The sequence below is a fragment of the Phoenix dactylifera genome, unplaced genomic scaffold (assembly GCF_009389715.1).
Source record: "Phoenix dactylifera cultivar Barhee BC4 unplaced genomic scaffold, palm_55x_up_171113_PBpolish2nd_filt_p 000064F, whole genome shotgun sequence".
Taxonomy (NCBI): domain Eukaryota; kingdom Viridiplantae; phylum Streptophyta; class Magnoliopsida; order Arecales; family Arecaceae; genus Phoenix; species Phoenix dactylifera.
Window position 1 is genome coordinate 673312 of NW_024067673.1, and position 23382 is coordinate 696693.

At 44.2% G+C, this 23382-nt stretch overlaps 2 protein-coding genes across 8 annotated transcripts; both read left to right on the forward strand.

Annotated features, from left to right (window-relative positions):
- The first annotated feature begins 500 nt into the window (after positions 1 to 500).
- On the forward strand, positions 501 to 7563 carry LOC103723820 (serine/threonine-protein kinase SAPK2). Of its 5 annotated transcripts, XM_008814868.4 has the most exons (9): positions 503 to 816; positions 1165 to 1239; positions 5605 to 5706; positions 5802 to 5855; positions 5940 to 6032; positions 6105 to 6197; positions 6276 to 6380; positions 6657 to 6755; positions 7031 to 7563. In XM_008814868.4, the coding sequence occupies exons 1-9, from the start codon at positions 697 to 699 to the stop codon at positions 7316 to 7318; spliced, it is 1029 nt and encodes a 342-aa protein (XP_008813090.1). In that variant the 5' UTR covers positions 503 to 696; the 3' UTR covers positions 7319 to 7563. The 5 variants fall into 5 exon arrangements, with proteins under 5 accessions (XP_026656047.1, XP_008813093.1, XP_008813090.1 ...); XM_026800246.2 differs by having other exon boundaries at positions 501 to 816; positions 5940 to 6197; XM_008814871.4 differs by lacking the exon at positions 6276 to 6380 and having other exon boundaries at positions 502 to 816.
- Positions 7564 to 17373: 9810 nt separating this feature from the next.
- LOC103697086 (60S ribosomal protein L7-2-like) lies at positions 17374 to 22383 on the forward strand. 3 transcript variants are annotated; one of them, XM_008778866.4, is made up of 8 exons: positions 17399 to 17490; positions 17645 to 17709; positions 18656 to 18764; positions 19861 to 20071; positions 20587 to 20684; positions 20802 to 20939; positions 21023 to 21125; positions 21872 to 22383. In XM_008778866.4, the coding sequence occupies exons 4-8, from the start codon at positions 19886 to 19888 to the stop codon at positions 22085 to 22087; spliced, it is 741 nt and encodes a 246-aa protein (XP_008777088.1). In that variant the 5' UTR covers positions 17399 to 17490; positions 17645 to 17709; positions 18656 to 18764; positions 19861 to 19885; the 3' UTR covers positions 22088 to 22383. The 3 variants fall into 3 exon arrangements, with proteins under 3 accessions (XP_008777087.1, XP_008777088.1, XP_008777089.1); XM_008778865.4 differs by lacking the exon at positions 18656 to 18764 and having other exon boundaries at positions 17374 to 17490; XM_008778867.4 differs by lacking the exons at positions 17399 to 17490; positions 17645 to 17709; positions 18656 to 18764 and adding an exon at positions 19198 to 19472.
- Positions 22384 to 23382: the final 999 nt, after the last annotated feature.

Consider the following 23382-nt stretch of genomic DNA (forward strand, 5'->3'; position numbering starts at 1 on the left):
ACAAAAGAAGGATTCATCTTCTCACTCATAAATCTATCATGATTTTTACAAACAAATAAATAAAAAAAATTTGAAAATGCTTTGAGACCTATGCAGAGTACAATTCAATCTGCAAAACAACATCAATCATTTCGGACACAGATTTAGAATTTAGAGGGTTGCGCATGGGTCCTTGGACTTCATCTCTCTCATTATACATGATGAGATTTATAATCTTAGAACTGGTTTAAATTTATAATTTATCCGTAAAATAGGCTCGAATGAGTATACAGCCTGACCAAATAAGCCAAGTTCAAGGGAGGGTACAAGTAATCGAACCAAACCTACAAATACCTCAGTGGGCCACCAATGGTGGGGGGAACAAGGATTGATGGAGGGTGGTACACCTTATCGCCGCAAAGCAGTGCGGCAGAATTCTTTTTTTAACTCATGGCGGAAGTCGCACTTTCCAAGCTCTCCCCGCTGTAAAACACTTACATCGGACAGATGGATAGATAGATACGTCTAGTCGGCAATCTGCGACCGAAAAGCTCCCAATCTCTTTCCTGTTCTTCTGTCATTTTGTTCCCTCCTGCCAGAGAAAAGGAAAGAATAAAAGGAGGGAGAGAGAGAGAGAGAGAGCTGTGGGGTGGTGGGTCTTTTCTCTGTGCGATTGATGCTTAATTTCTTCAATTTCTATTCGTTCTCTGAATCGAAATGGAGCGGTACGAGGTATTGAGGGATATCGGATCTGGTAATTTTGGGGTGGCCAAGCTGGTTAGAGATGTTTGGACCAAGGAACTCTATGCCGTGAAGCTTATAGAGAGAGGACAGAAGGTTGCACCTCTTTTCCTTTCCCTGTTTTCTGGCTCGATTCTGCTTAAAAATCCAATTTTGTTATCTGGTGATTGCGTAGATTGCCAAATTGGCAATCTTTTTGAAGGCTTTTCAATTTGTTCATCGCCGTTGACGAAGGTGTTTGTTTTGTGGGAGTGAGGAGACTTCTGCTGTGATGACAGAAGGTTCCTCGTCCTTTTTATTTCTCTACTTTCTCGATAACTGGATTTTGCTTAGGTTGCGCAGTTTGTGACTTTTCTTGAGTATTTGTTATCTGCTGTTTTACTGATACCTTTTAAGTTGCAAGTACTGTTCAATTATAAATCAGATGTTTGCTTCGGTGGACAGATTGATGAGCATGTTCAGAGAGAGATCATGAATCACAGATCATTGAGACATCCAAATATAGTTAGATTCAAGGAGGTATTTATTGCTATCCCTATTAAATGGACCTTTTTCCGTGTCATGTTAAGATGGCACTTTGAGCATCTTTCTCTTGCCTTACCTTGTATGCCCCATGAAGATTATATGAGTCGACTTATGTACTTTACACCGATTAGATGCATTATCTCTGTCTACTCTGATGATATTGCCGATCCTGGTTATCATCAAGTTTCGGTCAATTACTGGATTCAATATTTTAACAAGAGAAGTACCTGTTTAATGTGTATAATAAAAGACTTCTTGATGATGTTCTCTTCATAGAGGACTTGGTGGGGTTCTATTGTCAAAGTTGGAGTTGTGAACTTGTGTTACGATTCTCCATTGCTTTTGCAGAAAGAGCACAAGATAATTCGAGGATATGAAAGAACAAACGATTTTTGTAGAAATCAAAACAATTTCCAGTTGACGATAATGAGGACAAGCATAACAGAGACATAAGATTTAGTTTTTTGATTGCAGATATCTTATCCCTTATCACGAAACTGTACGCATATTATTCCGTGGAATTTTGGCATTTCCTGATTTTGTTTCTGCCTGTCTCGATTAGTTTCTGTTCTATAATTGACATCAAGGAAGTTCTCTGTCCTAACTAATTTTGTGAAATCTTTCCACACTCTGTCTCTTAATGTTTACGACTTACGAGGATGCTGTCCTATGGGCTTGCTCTTGGGGGAGGTCCAAGGTTCTAACTTTGGTGGTGGCACATTTCCACCATATTGCTATAAAAAAAAAGATGACATGTACCTGCCAATATTTTTTTTGGTGTAAATATAATTTCACATTTTTTAATTGTATGCTAGCCAGACATGTTTTGAAATCTAACAAGATATAAGAAGTATGACATGTATGTCCACTAAGGCCCTATTTGGGGGAGCTTTTTGAGGGCCAAAAAGCACTTTCTAACCATCCAAAAGTACTTTTAAATAAAAAATAGTGTTTGGTAAAATTTTCAGTTTTCAGCTTTTGCGGAAAGCTGAAAATAGCTTTTGGGGGAGAAGCTCCAATTTGGAGCTTTCCGAAAACGTTGTTTTCAGCTTTGTCGGGAAGCTGTTTTTTGGACCAAAATACCCCATTTAAATCTCACTTTTCCCTCCAAAACCCTCATCCCACCTCTTCCTCTCTCACCCATCCCCTCCCTCTCCCTCTCTATCTTCTTCTTCTTCTCAACGCCGCCGCCTCTGTTCCTTCTTCCTCTTCTTTTTTTTTCTTTTTTTTTTTTGTTTTGGGAGCTCATGGCTGCCCACGGTGGTAGCCACCATGTCGGCCACCACCCATGGCCGTCAACCCCTCTATCTTTCAATGAAATAAAATAATAAATAAATAAATAACTAAATAAAATAAATAAAAAGAAAAATAATGAGTGAGTGGCAAATAATCTGATCTAAATAAATAAATAAATAAATAAATAAAAATATTAGTAATTATTTAACCAATTTTATCACCTAGCTAGAAAATTTGTTAAAGAGATAAATGGTCATTAGAAGGATGAAAAATTAATTTACACTAATAATTATAATATTTTATATATTTATTATTGTATTATACTATAAATATAATATTATATTACATTATATCATAATACATTGATATGTTATGTTAAATAATTTAATATTATATTAAATTATTATTCTATAATACATAATGTTATAATACTATATTATAATAATATTATATTACATTACATTAATATTATAAATTTATGTATTAATACATATTATATTTTATTATGCTCAGTTGTATAATACTGGTAATGTCCTTTATGGTCATTTTGTTACACAAAAATACTTTCTCAGTTTGTTTACCAAATACATATTAAAGTGCCACAGCACTTTAGAAATGTAGTTACCAAACAGCAAATAGCTTTTTATAAACGCTCTGCGTCATACAGCTCTATTTCCAACTGCTCTACTTCTAAAACCTCTACTACTAACAGCTCCCCCAAACAGGGCCTAAATCTCTTGGTATTCAATTCTCTTGCAACATTGTAGAAGTTGGTTGATTTGATTCAGTTTGCTAACTGAATGACGTTGGGGCCCCTATAACTTTATTCTGTTTTTGGAACTTGAAGTTGCTTGCTGATGGTGCTGTCACATGTCCTTGATTTTTCTGAATATTTTATGAATCTACGATATGCCTAAGATGCCTTTTTTTTTTTGTTTTTTCAACAATGTTTGATATTTATTGCTCAATGCATGTCATGTAGCTTGTAAATCTCTTTGTAATAAAAAAAATTCTCTTCTATAAATGAGTCAGAAACATTCCTTGCTTGCACTAACAATGCAAAGGGATATCATGAGGGGATAGCGAGAGGATTATAGAACCCAAATGGTGCACCTTTGTTTTCCTCTTTCCCACAGTTTAATGATGTTTGCTGTTACACTAAAACCTTGGTTACTTTAGATACTTTAGATAGAATTAACTCTGCTAAAACAGTCCAAATAAAATTGCATGCTCATATTTTAATGTCTTCTTCATTTTCAGTCTAGTGTTGTTGGAAATAGATAATGTTGAGACTTTCAGCATATAAATTTCCTCGTCTATTTTATTTCTTTGACTATATTTACATTTTCTGACCTAATATTTAATGGGAATAGAGTAGGACTGATGTCCCAACTCTTACTTTTTCAAGAATTTCTCTGCAAGTTTCCCAAAAGATTGATGTTAAATCAACACAAAGAACAGATGAATAACCCTGATTTGAGGAATTACCACCCAGAAAACTTCCACTTGTGGGGAGGCCACCACAAGATCAGCTCCCTAAACTGGTGCCAGCCCTGATTCTTTAGGGTTATTCACCTCTTCTCATTTTAGTTTAGCATTTTTCATGTCCAAAATTAACTACTGAGTTTTCTTCCTGGAGAACTTTTGCTTCTCATGTGCCATAAAAAGCTTAGTTTCTTAAATTTGCAAGGCACATTTTCCATACACTAACTTAAATGTGCTCATTCAGTCCTGTTATATAGTGAAGTATTATTATGTGAAAGTTTTCCCTCATTTAATTGGGTATTAAATTATGAAACAGAGTTTATCTATTTTATCTCCAGGCAATCTTAAACTAGTTATCAGCAAGCTGGTTACTTGGTCAACCATGGTAATCTCATTAAGTAGGTAAATAATCTATCGTTGTTACTTGTCCCTTGTGATGATGATATCTCAATATTAAGAACCTTGTTATACATTACTCGGAGCTTCTATTGTGAACTGTATAGTAATCTGGCTCGACATTATATAGCTTGCTAGAATCTGTTGGTAAGGTTGTATCGAACACAAGAGTATGGTTTAACCATAATCTGTTTCTGAATAGCAGCATTTTCTATTTCTGAAAGATGTTCTGTTAATCCTTTCAGAATTTATATTTATATTTATGTTTATATATTTACAGGTATGTCTTAAGACTTGTCAGAATACTAGTCTATTAGTTACATTGCGTTTGGATTGTTGCCTGATTTACAGGCACATGCTAGAACATTAACCTCCTTCTGTCCATTATCATTTATATGAGTTTATTTTTGGATAGTGGGCTTTCAGGACATTCCCCATTTCTAAATTACTGATACACTGCTTATTTGATAGAATACCGCATACTGAAAAACCAATTATCTATTCCTAAAATTCACAGTATCTATGTGCATTTAAAGCAGTGCTTTTTTCCTAAAAATGTAATATTGTATATCCCAGAGTTAATAGGATTTACATAGTGTTTCACCATAAACCATGATGGTTTACATGTCGTTCATTCTATTTCTAGGCTGCTAATGATAGCATGATAATGTAAAGTTCTCTATGATATTATGAGTTGTATAGATAAATATTACCTCTCTTAAATAGCAGCCTTAGTAAGTAAGCCTTTAAATTCACTTTATCTCTTTGTTACATAGGCTGTCCCTCCCAAGCCTGATATCTCCTATAATGGAAGAGCTTGTTCAACCACTGAATGGACTTTTGACTCTTTAGGCTTAGATTATAGAGGTGGGAGAAGCAGAAACTTGCACAAAGCCCAATTAATTACATTTTTTGATGTAACAATTAATTACATCATGAAAGAAGTTATTCAACTTTTCCATCTTTACAATGGCCTCTCATAACTCAAGGCACCATGAAAGGAGTTTCTGAAAAAAATTTCCCACTGAATCCATGCCATTATAAGGTAGGCCAGATTAGATATGTGATTTTGAAAAACTACCTGAACAATAACTTATTTGTTTCCAAAGCATCATAGTTCTAGTTTCTCTCATGTTGAGGTCTAGCCTGCTAAATCTGACCATTTGTGAGTACGCCTCTCTCTTATAATTGGCTCTGTGTTGCTTTATTGAAAAATCCCGTGTCCAAAAAATTTCGTTCCAGGTCTTGCTGACACCAACACATCTAGCCATAGTTATGGAATATGCTGCTGGTGGTGAGCTTTTTGAGAGGATATGCAGTGCAGGGAGATTCAGCGAGGATGAGGTAGAAATGTGCTCTCATTGTCTTCAATTTTGTTTATATGATATATAAGTAAAGTTTATATTTGATTTGAATGTTGTTTGTCACATTTGAAACAGGCACGTTTTTTCTTTCAACAATTGATTTCAGGAGTCAGCTATTGTCATTCCATGGTATTTATTTGTGTTTGTCCTGCCCTAGTAAAACTCCATATCCTATTACATGTTTTGATAGCTTTATGATTTTTGACGTGGCAGCAAATATGTCATCGAGATCTTAAGCTAGAAAATACTTTATTGGATGGTAGCACAGCACCCCGCCTTAAGATATGTGATTTTGGTTACTCAAAGGTAATTAAATGTTGTAAGGCCAGAAATTTCGGCTCAAGACAAATACATGACCATATCTTTCTCATCTTTCAGTCTTCGGTGCTGCATTCCCAACCAAAATCCACTGTCGGCACACCAGCTTACATTGCGCCAGAGGTTTTTTCAAGAAAGCAATATGATGGAAAGGTTAGTTCGGTTTACATTTTCCTCTATTGTCTAAGAGTTTTTTACTGAAACTAATCAACTGGTCGGTGAAAACTCTAGATTGCAGACGTCTGGTCATGTGGAGTAACATTATATGTAATGCTTGTCGGTGCTTATCCCTTTGAGGACCCAGATGATCCAAGGAATTTTCGAAAGACAATTGGGGTGAGTATCTAGCACCCTTTCAGAGCTAGAAAGATGATCGGAAAATTCTTGGTGCTTCTTGCAGCAATTCTAGAAACAGAATTGGAAAGAGATCCTGCTCTATCTGACCTTCTTATATAGTCTGAGTGGACCATAATTAGAGTGTGATATTGTCTTTTATCTGCTGGTCTCATGGAGATGATTTTTCCTTGATCGTTGAAAATTTCAGTTCAAGCTAATATTTACCCTAACATGTTTTAGCATTGTTAACTAAAGAAAAATCTTTTACTTTGGCAGCGGATACTTAGCGTCCAGTACTCTATTCCAGATTATGTACGAGTATCAATGGAGTGTAGACATCTTTTGTCTCGGATATTTGTTGCTAATCCTGAACAGGTAAAACATTCTGAGGGACTTGGACGCTTTTCGAGCTTTGCCATGCATATATGGAATGGAGATAGCAATTTATATATTTTATGACTTCTGAAAGCTGATTTTGTCACTGTTTTGGGATATCGCTCTTCCAATTTTTGCCGAACCATTTATTCCATTGCTTTTATTTATTTTTTTTTGGCACCATTTTTGTTTCGACTAAATGTATCAGTACATCTCTTAGGCATTCATCTGTGGCAGTTGATGGTCTTATTACTCTGTTTGGTGCTTTCTTGCAGAGAATCACCATTCCAGAAATAAAAATCCACCCATGGTTTCTAAGGAACCTGCCAATCGAGCTAACAGATGAGTACCAGAGCGGACTGCAGAATTCCAACACCAACACCCCATTCCAAAGCGTCGAAGAGATCATGACCATCATACAAGAGGCACGGAAGCCTCCTGAGGGTCCAAAACTTGGTGGCGAGCACTTTGTTGGCAGCAGCAGCATGGACCTAGATGACATGGATGCAGATGCGGACCTTGATGATATTGAGACAAGCGGAGATTTTGTTTGTGCTCTTTAAATGTCAAGAATGCAGAATCTGCCTGCTAGCATCTAGTTGTTGTGTGAGTTCTTTCTTCTTGGGACGAAAGCAGGATCGTCAGAGGAACAATTCCAATTTGTCATGGGTAGAGATCTGTTGTTGTGTAAATGAACCAAGTGAATACCTCACGAGCCTTCGACAGACTAAGCACCATTTGTTTGCTCTTATGCTAAAATCTTGGTTACTTTAGATATAATTAATAGACGTAATTAACTTTGCTAGTACGCTCCAATCAACATTGTACGTGTAGGCTCCGTTTGGAGGAGCTTTTGGGGATCAAAAAAATATTTTCCGGTCCTCCAAAAGCATATTTGGATGAAAAAATGTGTTTGGTAAAAAATTTCGAAAGTTGTTTTAGTTAAAAAAGAGAGAGCTAAAAACAGCTTTTTGAGAGAAGCTTCATTTTAGAGCTTTTCGAAAAAATTATTTTGAGCTTTATTGGGAAGCTATTTTTTTACCAAAATATCCATAATAAAATATAACAATTACATACTTTGTCCCGTTATAAATCTAAAAATTTGCTTGAGCCTTAACAAAGAACTCTAGTCATGGATCAGACTTCCTTTCTTGCAAAAAAAATATTTTTTATTTTTTATTATTATTTTATACCTTTATTATTGTATTATACTATAAATATAATATAATATTACATTATATCATAATACATTAATGTGTTATGTTAAATAATTTAATATTAAGTTATATTATAAAAAATTAATTTACGCTAATAATTATAATATTTTATACCTTTATTATTGTATTATAGTATAAATATAATATTATATTACATTATATCATAATACATTAATATGTTATGTTAAAATAATTTAATATTATGTTATATTATAAAAAAATAATGTACGCTAATAATTATAATATTTTGTATCTTTATTATTATATTATACTATAAATATAATATTATATTACATTATATCATAATATATTGATATGTTATATTAAATGTTATGGGAGAATTGAGCCGCCATGCCCCACGTGATCGGCACGCGTATCCAGGAAAGCTACAGCTGCCCTATGATCCAGCACTCCGACCCCGAGTCGGACCTCCTCGGCTCCGCAGCCCGACCCCGGGTCGGCTGCCCTATGATCCAGCACTCCGACCCCGAGTCGGACCTCCTCGGCTCCGCAGCCCGACCCCGGGTCGGCTGCCCTATGATCCAGCACTCCGACCCCGAGTCGGACCTCCTCGGCTCTGCAGCCCGACCCCGGGTCGGCTGCCCTATGATCCAGCACTCCGACCCCGAGTCGGACCTCCTCGGCTTCGCAGCCCGACCCCGGGTCGGCTGCCCTATGATCCAGCATTCCGACCCCGAGTCGGAGATCTTTTGATAACGACAGGCTATTCTCCAGAGGCACGCCGCGGCCTCCTGCTCCACTACTCCCTGCAACGGCTGTACCCGATGCTGCCCACGATCTCCTGTATCAACCGTACAAAGCGGAGCTCCACTACGCCCTGCCATGACCGTACCCAGCGCTGCTCCACGACGCCCCGTAACGGCCATGTCAGTGGCCATTCTATCGTGCCCCACGACGACAAACCCCCCTGAGAGACCTCCCAGCCAGGTATATATGCGGCTGGGGGGAGAAGGGGGGGGGGTAAGCAATACCTCCCAGAGCACTCTCTCCCACTTGTGATTATCATCTCTCCTCCTCCAATCTCCTCTGACTTGACCGTCGGAGGGCCATCACCACCCTGGTGGTGGTGCAAGGCTTGTTTGCAGGTTCCTTGGCGGAAGGTGGAGCGCAACCAGCACCAACCAAGACAACTCAGGCGGAACCCCGTTCACACCGTCGTGTCAATCGTTCTCGGTTTGGACCACCAGCAACAGTTGGCGCTAGAAGGAGGGCCGAATCTCAGAACGATCGTAATGGCACGGCGAGGTGGTCGCGGAGCTTCCAATGCTTCCGGTCGCGGAGCCTCTCGCGCCTCTGGCCGGGAGGCTGCTGCGTCCCCAACACACTCTCAGCAGCATTCCACCGCTTCTCCTCCCATTCAGACGGTCGAACCTGCTCAGTTCGACCAGCTAGCCCAGCAGGTTCGCACCCTCGCGGAGGCAGTGCAGAATCTGCAGGGTGTGATCTCTCGGGTGCCGCAGCGGGCTCAGGAGCCGCTGCTCCCCGAGCACTCGCCTCTTCCTCACAACCCGCGCTCCTTCCTCTCCCATGGAGAGGAGCGCCGGCGCGGGGAGGATTCTCGAGTGCGGTCCATTCTGCCAGGACCTTCTCATCGGAGCTGCGCGGGGTACGAGAGGCGGACCCGGGCGCGTTCTCAGACACCCCAGTCCTCGAGGGGCCCGCACTCCAGTCGGTCCCCCTCGCGCCGCTCCTTGTCTCCCACCCACCGGTCGCGCTCCCTGGACCGGCGGGTGGACGATCTCCACAGACAGCTCCAGGTCCTGAAGGGCCACTCCAAAGATCCCTTCGCCGACTTGGAAATCTCCTCCCAGCCGGCGCTTGCCTCAAGGATCCTGCGAACCCTAAACCCGCCGGGGTTCAAAATGCCGGCGATCGAACCCTACGACGGGGCGGCGGACCCACGGGACCACGTGGAGAGTTTCAGGACTCTTATGCTCCTCCATGGAGCATCGGATCCTCTCCTCTGCAAGGCCTTCCCGGCGACCCTCCGCGGCCCGGCAAGGGCGTGGTTCGCCGGCCTGGAGGCTAATTCCATCCAGTCCTTCCACCAGTTCACCCGTCTCTTCATCAGCCATTTCGCCGTCAGTAGCCGGCGAAGACTGGTCTCCGACTCCCTCTTCGATGTCCGGCAGAACGAGGGAGAGAGCCTGCGGGATTATCTCACCCGCTTCAACAAGGCAACACTGGAGGTCCGGAATTTGAGCCAGGAGGTGGCTCTCTCAGCCCTGAAGCGAGGCTTCCGGAAGGGCAGACTCACCTTCTCCCTGGACAAACGCCTGCCGCGGAGCTTCCCGGAGCTGTTGTCTCGGGCAAACCAGTATGCAGACGCCGAGGAGGCAGCCTCCCACCGGAACAAGGAGGCCGCCGAGGCCCCTCTAAAGCCCGGGAAGAAAAGGCGAAAAGAGGCACCCCAGAGGAGGAGCCCGACGCCTCAACGCCGGCGCAGAAGCCCGTCACCAGCAAGGAACCACGACGCCACACGCCCTCGTTCTCCGCACCGACGCTTCAACCGGTACACCCCACTCCTGGCCCCCCGGGCCCAGATCCTCATGGAGGTCAAGGGGCGGGAGGACCTCCCGGTCCCGAGGCAGATGAAGAAGATCCCTGGGAGGAAGCCTTCTCGGGCGTACTGTGAGTACCACCGAGACCACGGCCACGATACCGAAGACTGCTTCCAGCTTCGGGACGAGATCGAGGCTCTCATTCGCCGAGGGCGTCTCGGTCGATATGTAAACGACCGACGTCCCCCCGCAGACCCGCGTCCAGCCGACCCGGCCCCTCAGGAGCCTCGGGAGCAGAATCGACCCGTTGCGGGAGTGATCCACACCATCACTAGGGGCTGCTCTCGGCCCGTGAGGAACGCAGGGGGCTCGGCGGAAGTATCAGGAGTGGCCGTCGCGAAGAGGCAGCGGGTCGGAAATGTAATCACTTTTTGTGATGAAGATGTAAAGGGGGTTCAGACTCCCCACGATGACGCCATGGTGATCTCTCTCACTATGGCGGACTATGATGTAAGGCGTGTTCTTGTGGATAGTGGAAGCTCAGCTGATATTTTGTATTACGAGGCCTTCCAAAAGATGGGCTTTTCCCGACAATTGTTGCACAAAACATCCACCCCCCTCATAGGATTCACTGGAGACGCTATCTCGGCCGAAGGTGTCATCGAGCTGCCTGTGACTGCGGGCATTGCACCCGCAGAAGCCACGGTGCGGCTCGGGTTCTTGGTCGTCCGTGTCCCCTCGGCCTACAACGCTATCCTCGGACGACCCGGACTGAACGCCCTTCGCGCGGTGGTTTCTACCTACCATTTGCTCATGCGGTTCCCCACAGCGGCCGGGATTGGAGAGGTCCGAGGTGACCAGCCGACCGCACGGCAGTGTTTCCTAGCAACTCTCAAAGGGAAGAAGCCCATGGAGGCCCTAAGCGTCGAGTCACTTGACGCCAGAGACGAAGTGGCCTTGCGGCACGGGGAGCCGGCCGAGGGCGTAATCGAAGTTCCCCTCGAAGAAGGCCGCCCGGACCGCACGGTCCGGGTCGGTGCCAACCTCGACTTGGAAGCTCGGCTCCGGTTAGTGGAATTCCTCCGAGCCAATGCAGATGTGTTTGCCTGGTCGGCGGCCGATGTACCTGAGATCGACCCGGAGGTCGTTTCTCACGCCCTCAACGTCGACCCGACCCACCGATGCTGCAACTGGCGATCCGATTTCCCAGGTAACGCATTAATTAGCGTTTAATACCCTTCTCGTGTTCCCCCCAGGCAACGCTTGGAGGAGAGGAGAAACACGGTCGCGGCTGGGCACAGAGAAACCCCGATGGGCGGCGAGCGACAAGTGGCCGACCAACGAGTGGAATGTCCCGAGGCTCGGCCCTCGGATGCCTGGCTAACCCGATGATCATCCCGGGAGCAGACTAGCCGGAAGCCCCGACCGGTCGCCTCGGCTTGCGCCAGCCTTGGCCGACCAACGAGTGGAATGTCCCGAGGCTCGGCCCTCGGATGCCTGGCTAACCCGATGATCATCCCGGGAGCAGACTAGCCGGAAGCCCCGACCGGTCGCCTCGGCTTGCGCCAGCCTAGGCCGACCAACGAGTGGAATCTCCCGAGGCTCGGCCCTCGGATGCCTGGCTAACCCGATGATCATCCCGGGAGCAGACTAGCCGGAAGCCCCGACCGGTCGCCTCGGCTTGCGCCAGCCTAGGCCGACCAACGAGTGGAATCTCCCGAGGCTCGGCCCTCGGATGCCTGGCTAACCCGATGATCATCCCGGGAGCAGACTAGCCGGAAGCCCCGACCGGTCGCCTCGGCTTGCGCCAGCCTAGGCCGACCAACGAGTGGAATCTCCCGAGGCTCGGCCCTCGGATGCCTGGCTAACCCGATGATCATCCCGGGAGCAGACTAGCCGGAAGCCCCGACCGGTCGCCTCGGCTTGCGCCAGCCTTGGCCGACCAACGAGCGGAATTTCCCTGAGGCTTGACAACCCTCAGATGCCTGGCTAACCCGATGATCATCCCGGGAGCAGACTAGCCGGAAGCCCCGACCGGTCGCCTCGGCTTGCGCTAGCCTTGGCCGACCAACGAGCGGAATTTCCCTGAGGCTTGACAACCCTCAGATGCCTGGCTAACCCGATGATCATCCCGGGAGCAGACTAGCCGGAAGCCCCGACCGGTCGCCTCGGCTTGCGCCAGCCTTGGCCGACCAACGAGCGGAATTTCCCTGAGGCTTGACAACCCTCAGATGCCTGGCTAACCCGATGATCATCCCGGGAGCAGACTAGCCGGAAGCCCCGACCGGTCGCCTCGGCTTGCACCAGCCTAGGCCGACCAACGAGTGGAATCTCCCGAGGCTCGGCCCTCGGATGCCTGGCTAACCCGATGATCATCCCGGGAGCAGACTAGCCGGAAGCCCCGACCGGTCGCCTCGGCTTGCGCCAGCCTTGGCCGACCAACGAGCGGAATTTCCCTGAGGCTTGACAACCCTCAGATGCCTGGCTAACCCGATGATCATCCCGGGAGCAGACTAGCCGGAAGCCCCGACCGGTCGCCTCGGCTTGCGCCAGCCTAGGCCGACCAACGAGTGGAATCTCCCGAGGCTCGGCCCTCGGATGCCTGGCTAACCCGATGATCATCCCGGGAGCAGACTAGCCGGAAGCCCCGACCGGTCGCCTCGGCTTGCGCCAGCCTTGGCCGACCAACGAGCGGAATTTCCCTGAGGCTTGACAACCCTCAGATGCCTGGCTAACCCGATGATCATCCCGGGAGCAGACTAGCCGGAAGCCCCGACCGGTCGCTTCGGCTTGCGCCAGCCTTGGCCGACCAGCGAGCGGAAGAATTTCCTGAGGCCTAACCCTCGGATGCCTGGCTTAGCGCCGGAAGAATTTCCTGAGGCCTAACCCTTGGATGCCTGGCTTAGCGCCGGAAGAATTTCCTGAGGCCTAACCCTCGGATGCCTGGCTCAGCGCCGGAAGAGTTTCCTGAGGCCTAACCCTCGGATGCCTGGCTCAGCGCCGGAAGAGTTTCCTGAGGCCTAACCCTCGGATGCCTGGCTTAGCGCCGGAAGAATTTCCTGAGGCCTAACCCTCGGATGCCTGGCTTAGCGCCGGAAGAATTTCCTGAGGCCTAACCCTCGGATGCCTGGCTTAGCGCCGGAAGAATTTCCTGAGGCCTAACCCTCGGATGCCTGGCTTAGCGCCGGAAGAGTTTCCTGAGGTTTAACCCTCGGATGCCTGGCCTAGCGCCGGAAGAGTTTCCTGAGGCCTAACCCTCGGATGCCTGGCTCAGCGCCGGAAGAGTTTCCTGAGGCCTAACCCTCGGATGCCTGGCTTAGCGCCGGAAGAATTTCCTGAGGCCTAACCCTCGGATGCCTGGCTTAGCGCCGGAAGAGTTTCCTGAGGCCTAACCCTCGGATGCCTGGCTTAGCGCCGGAAGAATTTCCTGAGGCCTAACCCTCGGATGCCTGGCTTAGCGCCGGAAGAATTTCCTGAGGCCTAACCCTCGGATGCCTGGCTTAGCGCCGGAAGAGTTTCCTGAGGTTTAACCCTCGGATGCCTGGCCTAGCGCCGGAAGAACTTCGGGAATCAAAAGTCAGCAAGAAGCAACCAAGAGCTAAAAAAAAAAAAAAAAAAAAAAAAAAAAGAGGACGAGGGCGAGATGAAGAAATATTCAACGTGCATTAATTTTCAGGGCCGAGGCCCATACAATTGGGCAAAACGCCGACATACAAAAATAAAAAAGACAATGAAAGGTACAAGAGGTCAGCTTGGAGGAACTCCCGGGTCGGGAACGCCGGGCTCGTCCGCGGGAGGTAGGGAAGCAGCAGGAGAACCAGCAGGCGATGGCGCCGGAGAGGAGTCCAGGAGGGAGATCTCGCTCAGGTCAACTTCGGGATACTTAGCCGACACCCTTGCCAGGCCCTCCTCGAAGCCCAAGGTGAAGGCTTCGGCCCCCGCGTCCGACGCGTCATGGACAAACTCGTCAGACTGGCGATAGGTCCGCACTGCCTCCGACATATCATGGGCGAACTCGGCGGACTGGCGATAAGCCTCTACCGCCTGACGCCCGATTTCCGCCCTCTTCTCGGCCAGCTCCGCCTCAGCTCGCTCCATAATCTGAGCCTTGGCCTCCAAGACCTTCGCCACAATCCGGCCTTCGGCCTCAGAGGAGACCCTCAGCAGCAACCGCCATACGCCATAAAGAAGGCGGGAAGCTTGAAGCGCGCGCGCCTCTCCGAAGGATGGCGGCAATCTCGAAACATCACTCCCTTCACCTGTTCCCCTTCTGGTTCCAGGCTCGGAAGTGGGGGGCTACTGTTATGGGGGAATTGAGCCGCCATGCCCCACGTGATCGGCACGCGTATCCAGGAAAGCTACAGCTGCCCTATGATCCAGCACTCCGACCCCGAGTCGGACCTCCTCGGCTCCGCAGCCCGACCCCGGGTCGGCTGCCCTATGATCCAGCACTCCGACCCCGAGTCGGACCTCCTCGGCTCCGCAGCCCGACCCCGGGTCGGCTGCCCTATGATCCAGCACTCCGACCCCGAGTCGGACCTCCTCGGCTCCGCAGCCCGACTCCGGGTCGGCTGCCCTATGATCCAGCACTCCGACCCCGAGTCGGACCTCCTCGGCTCCGCAGCCCGACCCCGGGTCGGCTGCCCTATGATCCAGCACTCCGACCCCGAGTCGGACCTCCTCGGCTCCGCAGCCCGACCCCGGGTCGGCTGCCCTATGATCCAGCACTCCGACCCCGAGTCGGACCTCCTCGGCTTCGCAGCCCGACCCCGGGTCGGCTGCCCTATGATCCAGCATTCCGACCCCGAGTCGGAGATCTTTTGATAACGACAGGCTATTCTCCAGAGGCACGCCGCGGCCTCCTGCTCCACTACTCCCTGCAACGGCTGTACCCGATGCTGCCCACGATCTCCTGTATCAACCGTACAAAGCGGAGCTCCACTACGCCCTGCCATGACCGTACCCAGCGCTGCTCCACGACGCCCCGTAACGGCCATGTCAGTGGCCATTCTATCGTGCCCCACGACGACAAACCCCCCTGAGAGACCTCCCAGCCAGGTATATATGCGGCTGGGGGGAGAAGGGGGGGGGTAAGCAATACCTCCCAGAGCACTCTCTCCCACTTGTGATTATCATCTCTCCTCCTCCAATCTCCTCTGACTTGACCGTCGGAGGGCCATCACCACCCTGGTGGTGGTGCAAGGCTTGTTTGCAGGTTCCTTGGCGGAAGGTGGAGCGCAACCAGCACCAACCAAGACAACTCAGGCGGAACCCCGTTCACACCGTCGTGTCAATCGTTCTCGGTTTGGACCACCAGCAACATTAAATAATTTAATACTATATTATTATGCTATAGTATACAATGTTATATAACTATATTATAATAAAATTATATTACATTACAGTAATATTATACTATATCATATATTTATATATTAATATATGTTATATTTTATTATGCCCTATTATATAATACTATGCAATATTCTTTATGATAATCTTGTCATACAAAAATACTTTTTCAGTTTGTTTACCAAACATATGTTAAAGTGTCACAGCACTTTAAAAATGTAGTTACCAAACAGCAAATAGCTTTTTATAAAAGCTCTACTTCCAAAAGCTCTACTGCCAACAGCTCCCCAAACAAGGTTAATGTCGTTGTTGTTGTCAATTTGAATATGTTGGAAATAGATAATGTTGAGATTTACCCTACTTTCGGAATTGGCATAAATTTCCTCATCCGTTATATTTTTTGGGCTATATTTACATTTTTTGACATAAGATTTGATGGGAATGGGAGTAAGATTGATGTTCTGACTCACTGTTCAAGTTTTAAGAAATTCTCACGAAAATAGATGGATAGCCCTTACTTTGAGGGTTACTACCAAAAAATTCACTTACGATCCACCACCAAACCAGCTTCCTAAACCGGTACCAACTACCATCCCTGATTCTTTAGGGTTGTTCAACTCTTCTCAATTTAATTCAGCATTTTTCATATCCAAAATTAACCACTGAGCTTTCTTCCTCGAGACCATTTGGAACTTCTTAGGTGCCATAAAAAGCTTCATTTTTTAAATTTGCAAAGTATATTTTTCGTACACTAATCAATTTTGTAATATGGTGAGGTATTATTATCTCAAATCTGTTTCCTCATCAAATTATGTATCGACTTATGAAACAGAGTATAGCTATCTTAGCTCCGGCAGCCTTGAATTAGGGTTATCAGCCAACTATTTACTTGGTCACCACGGTAATCTCGTTAAGTAGGAAAGTACTGTATCTTGATGGTGTTTGCAAAATTATGATTCTTATGATGTTTGTAATTCATAATCAATCATGTTTTGGATTTAGAATTTGGATAAAACATTTGCATATATTGGGATGGTGAGGCCTGGCAATATAATTTTGTTTATTTTTTGTGATGGAGAGGGCTATATAAAGTCTAATGAATAAATGTATTGGATCATTTTTGAAAAATGTATAGTGACATGAAATTTATTATTTTCCTATATAAATAATAAAAAAGTTTGATTGAAAATATCATTGCAATTCTTTATATTTTTCTATTTTATAAATTTTTGCTTTTTTAAATTTATTTAATATTTTTAATTATGATATTTTGGGTTCTTAAGTTGACGGGCAACTAAAACGGGTTTGGATTCAATCCAAGCATGCATTTGGAGCGTGTGATTAAGATCTGATTATAACCCAACCACTAATGTCTGGATTAGGCTCGCTCTCCGACAGGCTTCCGGTAAACTGGCTCGAGTTCTAATCTGTGGTAGCAATCGAACGGCACAGATCACCCAATCCGTCTAAGAGTGAACGGTTAAGATCATTGGCACATAACCAAATCCTAACCCTCCCGGTCCCAATATAAGACGCAGCCAGAAGCGCCCAAAGTCCCAGAGGAAAACCTAGCAGCCGTGGCTTGCTCTCGCGTTCTTCTCCTTCGATAGCCCTGGTGCAAGGGAAACTCGATCCAAGATGAAGGTACTGGTTCAAATCCTTGAATATTTGGCTAAAATTTGCGATTTTTCATCGATTTTGTGGTCTCTTTTTATCGGTGTTGGTTGTTTTGGATCATTTCCGCTTCATTTTGTACTGTCTGATCCACTTTTTGTTGATTTCCCCCCTAATCTTGCAGTTCAATGTAGCGAATCCTACCACTGGGTGCCAGAAGAAGCTTGAGATCGATGACGATGAGAAACTGTAAGTTTGTTTGGTTATTTTTCTGTTAGTATCTTCTTCTTTTGTGTTTTATTCATAGATCTGATGGAGTCTGATCTTCTTCAATAGGACCTTTTTTTTTAATTTCTTATTTCTAATTTTTATCATTTACCTGGAAGTATTCTAAGCTGTCTTAGTGATTTAATTGATGGGGCTGTCGAGAGTTTGAGTGCTGGTAGAGTGGAAAGGTTGGCAACTTGACATGGTCGAAATCAGGCTGCGTATGGAGACGAAATTGTCCTAATAAGCAGCTTAGTTGATAAAATTATAATTTATTTAGTCTCCCTGCTTAATCTTGCATTTTCGAGATGTCCCTGATAAGCCCATCAAGGTAGTTGATTCTCTATGTCCAATGAATGTAGTTCTGTATTTTGTTATAGTTGTAAGCTTTATTAAGTGCGCACTGGGATTGTTACCTTGGTAAGGTGGCATCTTTGTTTATTAGAGAGAATTGAACTTGTGAGCTGAGATGTAAACAAAAAAGGTTCACTTTGCAGGAAGATCTATGCTTCAGCTTTTGTATTGCTAGTTTACCATAATTTTGCATTCAGTTCCTATGAGGGTACGATAACAGATTCCCCCAGATCAAAGTTTTCATGCTCAAGTCCTCATGCAATTGATAAAGGGTCATATTCTTTTGTTTATTGAGGGGAGAGATATTCCCTCCCTTCCTCTCCCCTCCCCCTCTCCAAACTTGTTTCCCAAGTTTTTTTTTGCAACTAAGTTGGTTATATTGCATGACACTTTTTTTTTTAATGCATCATAAATTTGTTTATACTACTGATCAGCTAATCAATGCCTCTAATTCTCAAAGCTCAGGGCTTTATTTTGTACCATTGATTAGCTGCTCTTCTGCCTTTCTAAAATCTATTTTAGTGTATCTAAACTTGTGGAACCTTGCTAATGATTCTGTATACTCATAATGAAGGCATGAATGAGCTATGTGCTTTACATACCTCACAAAAGCTTCTCTAGAGAAGCCGTCGCCCCTCTGTCGAAGACCGGAGCTGGCCATTGCCTCCCTCTGCCGATTGCTGGTACTCTCGTCCTCACCCGCTCGTTCCCCCTCTTTTCCCTTCTTCTGTGAATCATAGCTCGTTTATATTACTTTTGGAACGGGGCTTCATCTCTATTGCCCTAACTTATAGACTTTTGAGAGCTCGAATTATGTCATTTGTGCTCAAAATCACTTTTTTTTTATATTTCGTCAATGATTTCAAACTATATGATGATATAGTATGTAATTTTTTGAGTTTCTTCCCAAATTTATAAATAAAATTTGGTTCAAGTTCAACTAGTAGACACTGCTAATTAGTAAAAGAAAAGCATTATCTCATATCATAATCACAAAATTTAATTAAAATTACCATGATATAGTGAGTTAATTAGTTTCATTTCTCCTACAAATAAAAACCACGTGTAAGCAGAATTGGGCCGGCTGACAATTTCAGCCCTGACCGTCAATGGGCCTCGTTGGGCCTGATTTTATCCCAAATAAAACAGACGGAGTATAAATTGGGCCTAAGCTAACGATTTCAAGATCCAACGGCTGGGAGCGGGAGATCACCAGATGAAAACCCTAATTAAAAGAAGAGAAACCCTAGAGCGCCCGGGCTCTTTCGTTCTTTCCTTTCTCCATCTCTCCCTCTCTTCCCCCGGCTGCCGAACCGCCGAAGGCCTCCCTCCGGCCGTCGCCCCTCCGTCGAAGACCGGAGCCGGCCATTGCCTCCCTCTGCCGATTGCCGGTACTCTCGTCCTCACCTGCTCGTTCCCCCTCTTTTCCCTTCTTCTGTGAATCATAGCTCACTTATATTACTTTTGGAACGGGGCTTCATCTCTATTGCCCTAACTTATAGACTTTTGAGAGCTGGAATTATGTCATCTGTGCTCAAAATCACTTTTTTTTTATTTCGTCAATGATTTCAAACTATATGATGATATAGTATGTAAATTTTTGAGTTTCTTCCCAAATTTACTCATCTATCAAGCGGTAAAAATTTGCATCTTTTACTTGATTTGATTTGTAGCGAAAGTATTCTATTTGGTTAACGAATCCGATCATCCTCTCTTCTTTTCCTGTATATTTCTTGCGTTATAGGTTAGTATTAACTGTGAGTGGATTCTTTGTTGAAGCTGCTCTGAAGGTTATCAGGTTTTCATGGCGGAAGAGGAGCCACAGCCCCTCACTTATGTCCATGAGACGGTGCTAAAGAAGAGGAAAAACAATGAAGAATGGGCTATCAAGAGGAGGGAGCAATTGGAAGCACGAAAGAAAAGAAACAAAAGGGACTTGAAACTCGCAATCAAAAGGCCCGAGGAGTTTGTCAAGGAATACCGTGATAAAGTAAGCATATTGCATTAATTATGGCTGCAATATTGCTGGTGCTCGGTTTGGCCTATTAAGATTTCTCTACTTGTTGCTTATTATCCATTCTTGCATACTTTCATCAACATTTTGTAAGTTTGTTTATTATTTTCCTTTGTTTATAATTCTTCAGTCTTCTTTGGTTCCTGATTTTCATTTTGATATATATATATATATATATATATATATATATAATGACCTAAATTTTTTTGTGAATAATTTAAAAAAATATATAGAAGTACAGTTTATGTAACAAAAGTCCAACCACCATAAAGAAAATTGGAAACAAAATATTTGAATTCTTTTTGCGTAACATCTGTAACTTTAATATCATAGATACTTACCTCATTGGTAAACCTAGGCCATATAAATTAGATGACATGTTCATTTCTTGTCAATGCAAAGATTTTTTTTTTGTTGTACGTTTGGCATCTGAATTTTGTAAATAATTAAATTTGGAATTTTTTTTACTGATTTTCTCACTCATTTTCCAGGAATTGGACCACATTCGGATGAAACAAAGACTGAAGCTGCGGAAATTGGCTTCTGACAGTCTTAAATCTGAGTTACTTTTTGTTATTTGTATTCGTGGGTGAGTTGGGGATGTCATAATACCTCTTATTTTGCAAATTCTCTTGTTCAAAGCTGATTTTGACATGTTTGTCTCTGCTAAATCGGTTTTCTCCCTCTTTTTTGTGATAATATTCAGCTCAAGGGACATGCATCCTAGAACCCGAAAAATCTTGGACTTGTTGAGGTTGAGACATTTTTTAAGTGGTGTATTTGTGAAGGCCAGTGAAGCGACTTTGAAAATGTTACTCAGTGTAGAGCCATTTATCACCTATGGGTAAGAAATCTGATATGTTCTTCATTATTGTACCATAGTTCTTGTTTTCTCTTATGTTCATTTTAAATTTTATGTGATCGCAGCTATCCTAACTTGAAGAGTGTGAGGGAGCTGATCTACAAGAAGGGCTGTGGAATGATAGATAAGCAGAGGGTTCCTCTCACAAATAACAATGTTATTGAGCAGGTATAGTCTCCTGCATTCTGTATAATCTTTCACCTGCCACATAACTTATTTTCTGTTTTACTTTTTAATGCATGGTCTGTAAATTTACTGTGACTATGGGTTAGGAACGGAAACCATCACAACAATAATTCATTTCATGTTGCTTCGCATTGTTAATTTTTGACTGTACAAATATTTAAAATTTTATTTGGAAGGACAAGAACAAGATTCGCATTGAAATTTCTGGTAGCATTGTAATTCCTCGAAGTCAAAGTTCAAATGCTGAAAGATTTCCTAGTCATAAGCCTTGTCTAAGTGGCTTATACTGCATCTCAGTCATAACACAGAAATAACATCATGCTGTACCTTGGCCGTTTCCTCTCTCTACCTTAACATGCTTGGATACTTCTCATGCACCACAATTCAAGACAGTGTGGAAAACAGTCACCACCTGATCGGATGTGAATTCGGTGGGTCGTCCCCCCTTCCTATGGGTTTGGACAAGTATTTTTCTCATTGCAGCTACATGTGACTTGACAAGTCTGACTTGACCTGAGCACCTACGATGTTAACATTGATTCTGACCTGCATTTTTTGAATGGGAAAACAAATATAAATTCAATTTTTATGCCTCGAGTAAACTTGGTAGCGATGAATGTGTTAAAGCTGCCTATTCTCCATTGAAGATGATACGCCCCACATCATCTGTTTCCTGCTTTAATTTAGGAATAATAAATACTTACAAATTGTTTTGCTGCGTAATGCAGGCACTTGGAAAGTATGGCATCATCTGTATTGAAGATATCGTGCATGAGATTGCTACGGTGGGATCACATTTTAAAGAGGTGACCAAATTCCTGTGGCCATTTAAGCTTAAAGCCCCTGAGAGACGTCTGCAGTTGAAGAAAAAACCCCACAAGGATGGTGGTGATTCAGGCAATCGTGAAGAGCGCATCAATGAACTCATAGATAAGTTCAATTAAGGTGGTATTTGGAGATGCATTAACGGCATTCATGTGATGTAGCTTGACCATCATCAATAGTCTTAAAATTGTGATTGAAATCAGAGATCTTATTATATGTTTATGGTATTTGAACATATATTCTCTGATCCATGACAATTTTTCATCTTTCTCCTAAGTTTTTTTCTTTCACTTTTGTAATAGATGTCAAGAATTTAGCTGTTGAAGCCTGCAACTTATGCCTGGTATTTGTCTTGTTCAAACTTCGAGAGCAATTCATCGGTGAATTAGTTGATTATTCTTGTTTTTGAGCTTAATCTTTTATCGACTGAATCCTCTAAGCTTGGGAGATTTCTGTAATTCTTGACATTTGTAGTTTCTTTGTTCTGCTGCTCGCTGTACGTGAGAAAGTCTGCTACCTTAAATTTTATTTCGTAATGACAAAAATTGTTGATCACACAAAAATTTGCTTATGCCTTGACTCTTTTTTTGGTGGTTGGGTTTTTTTTTTTTTGTGGGGGGGGGGGGTGGTGGTGGGGGGATGAATGGACTGAATTGCTTTCCACATTTTTGCACAATGACTCTTCAAAATCCTACTTTTGGTATTAAGACCAGTTCCATAGACCAGGAGGAATTATCAAAAACAAGACTTGAAAGACTAGTACTGTCTGTACTTGGGAGTTCTTGAAAAGAAAATCCTCAAAAGACCTGGAAATTCTCGACATTCCAGCTGTGTCATTCCAGCTGTGGAATTGTTGCAGATTAGGTTGAGGGAACCATTTTTCAGGGATGATATTTTGGAGTGCCCGACTGTTATGATTTCTTGAACAGGTCAAGCTTCTTGTAGAAGCAGGGCCTGTTGTACCTTGGCATGAAAAGAAAAAAAAAAAGATTGGTCTTCTTTCGATCATGCTCTGTATAGATCTCAAAGCACTCCAAACTTTTTGATTCGTCATACCTTCACAGATGCCGAAGCGATCATCAGGCAGCAATGCAAGAGCCCTCAACCGCTATTGCAACACGCAATTCCTTATCTCATTAGCGGGTGAAGAAAAAAAAAGGATATTTTGAGGTTGACAAGCTGTATCTTTATCTCATGAATGCTAGCTGGGTGGTCGTATCTCTCTGCTTATAAACGAGGATATCAGGTTTATGCCTGGAATGATGTTATTACCGCAGTCTTATTTCTCTCTTATCAATGTGTTTCTCCAGTTGCTTTTGGGTATTCTGTAATCCTCCTATATTATTTTTCTGTTTTGGTATTTTGATACCTCATCTCCTACAGAGCTCATCCCTTTTAACCTCTGTTTTCAGTT

Bases quoted from the DNA above. Each gene is read 5' to 3' on its own strand.
- LOC103723820 (XM_026800246.2), top strand. From the start codon at position 697: ATGGAGCGGTACGAGGTATTGAGGGATATCGGATCTGGTAATTTTGGG. The intron at 817-1,164 runs GTTGCACCTCTT...TTCGGTGGACAG, and splicing joins TTATAGAGAGAGGACAGAAG to ATTGATGAGCATGTTCAGAG. The intron at 5,856-5,939 runs GTATTTATTTGT...TTGACGTGGCAG, and splicing joins TCAGCTATTGTCATTCCATG to CAAATATGTCATCGAGATCT.
- LOC103697086 (XM_008778865.4), top strand. The intron at 20,940-21,022 runs GTAAGAAATCTG...ATGTGATCGCAG, and splicing joins GAGCCATTTATCACCTATGG to CTATCCTAACTTGAAGAGTG. The intron at 21,126-21,871 runs GTATAGTCTCCT...TGCGTAATGCAG, and splicing joins ATAACAATGTTATTGAGCAG to GCACTTGGAAAGTATGGCAT.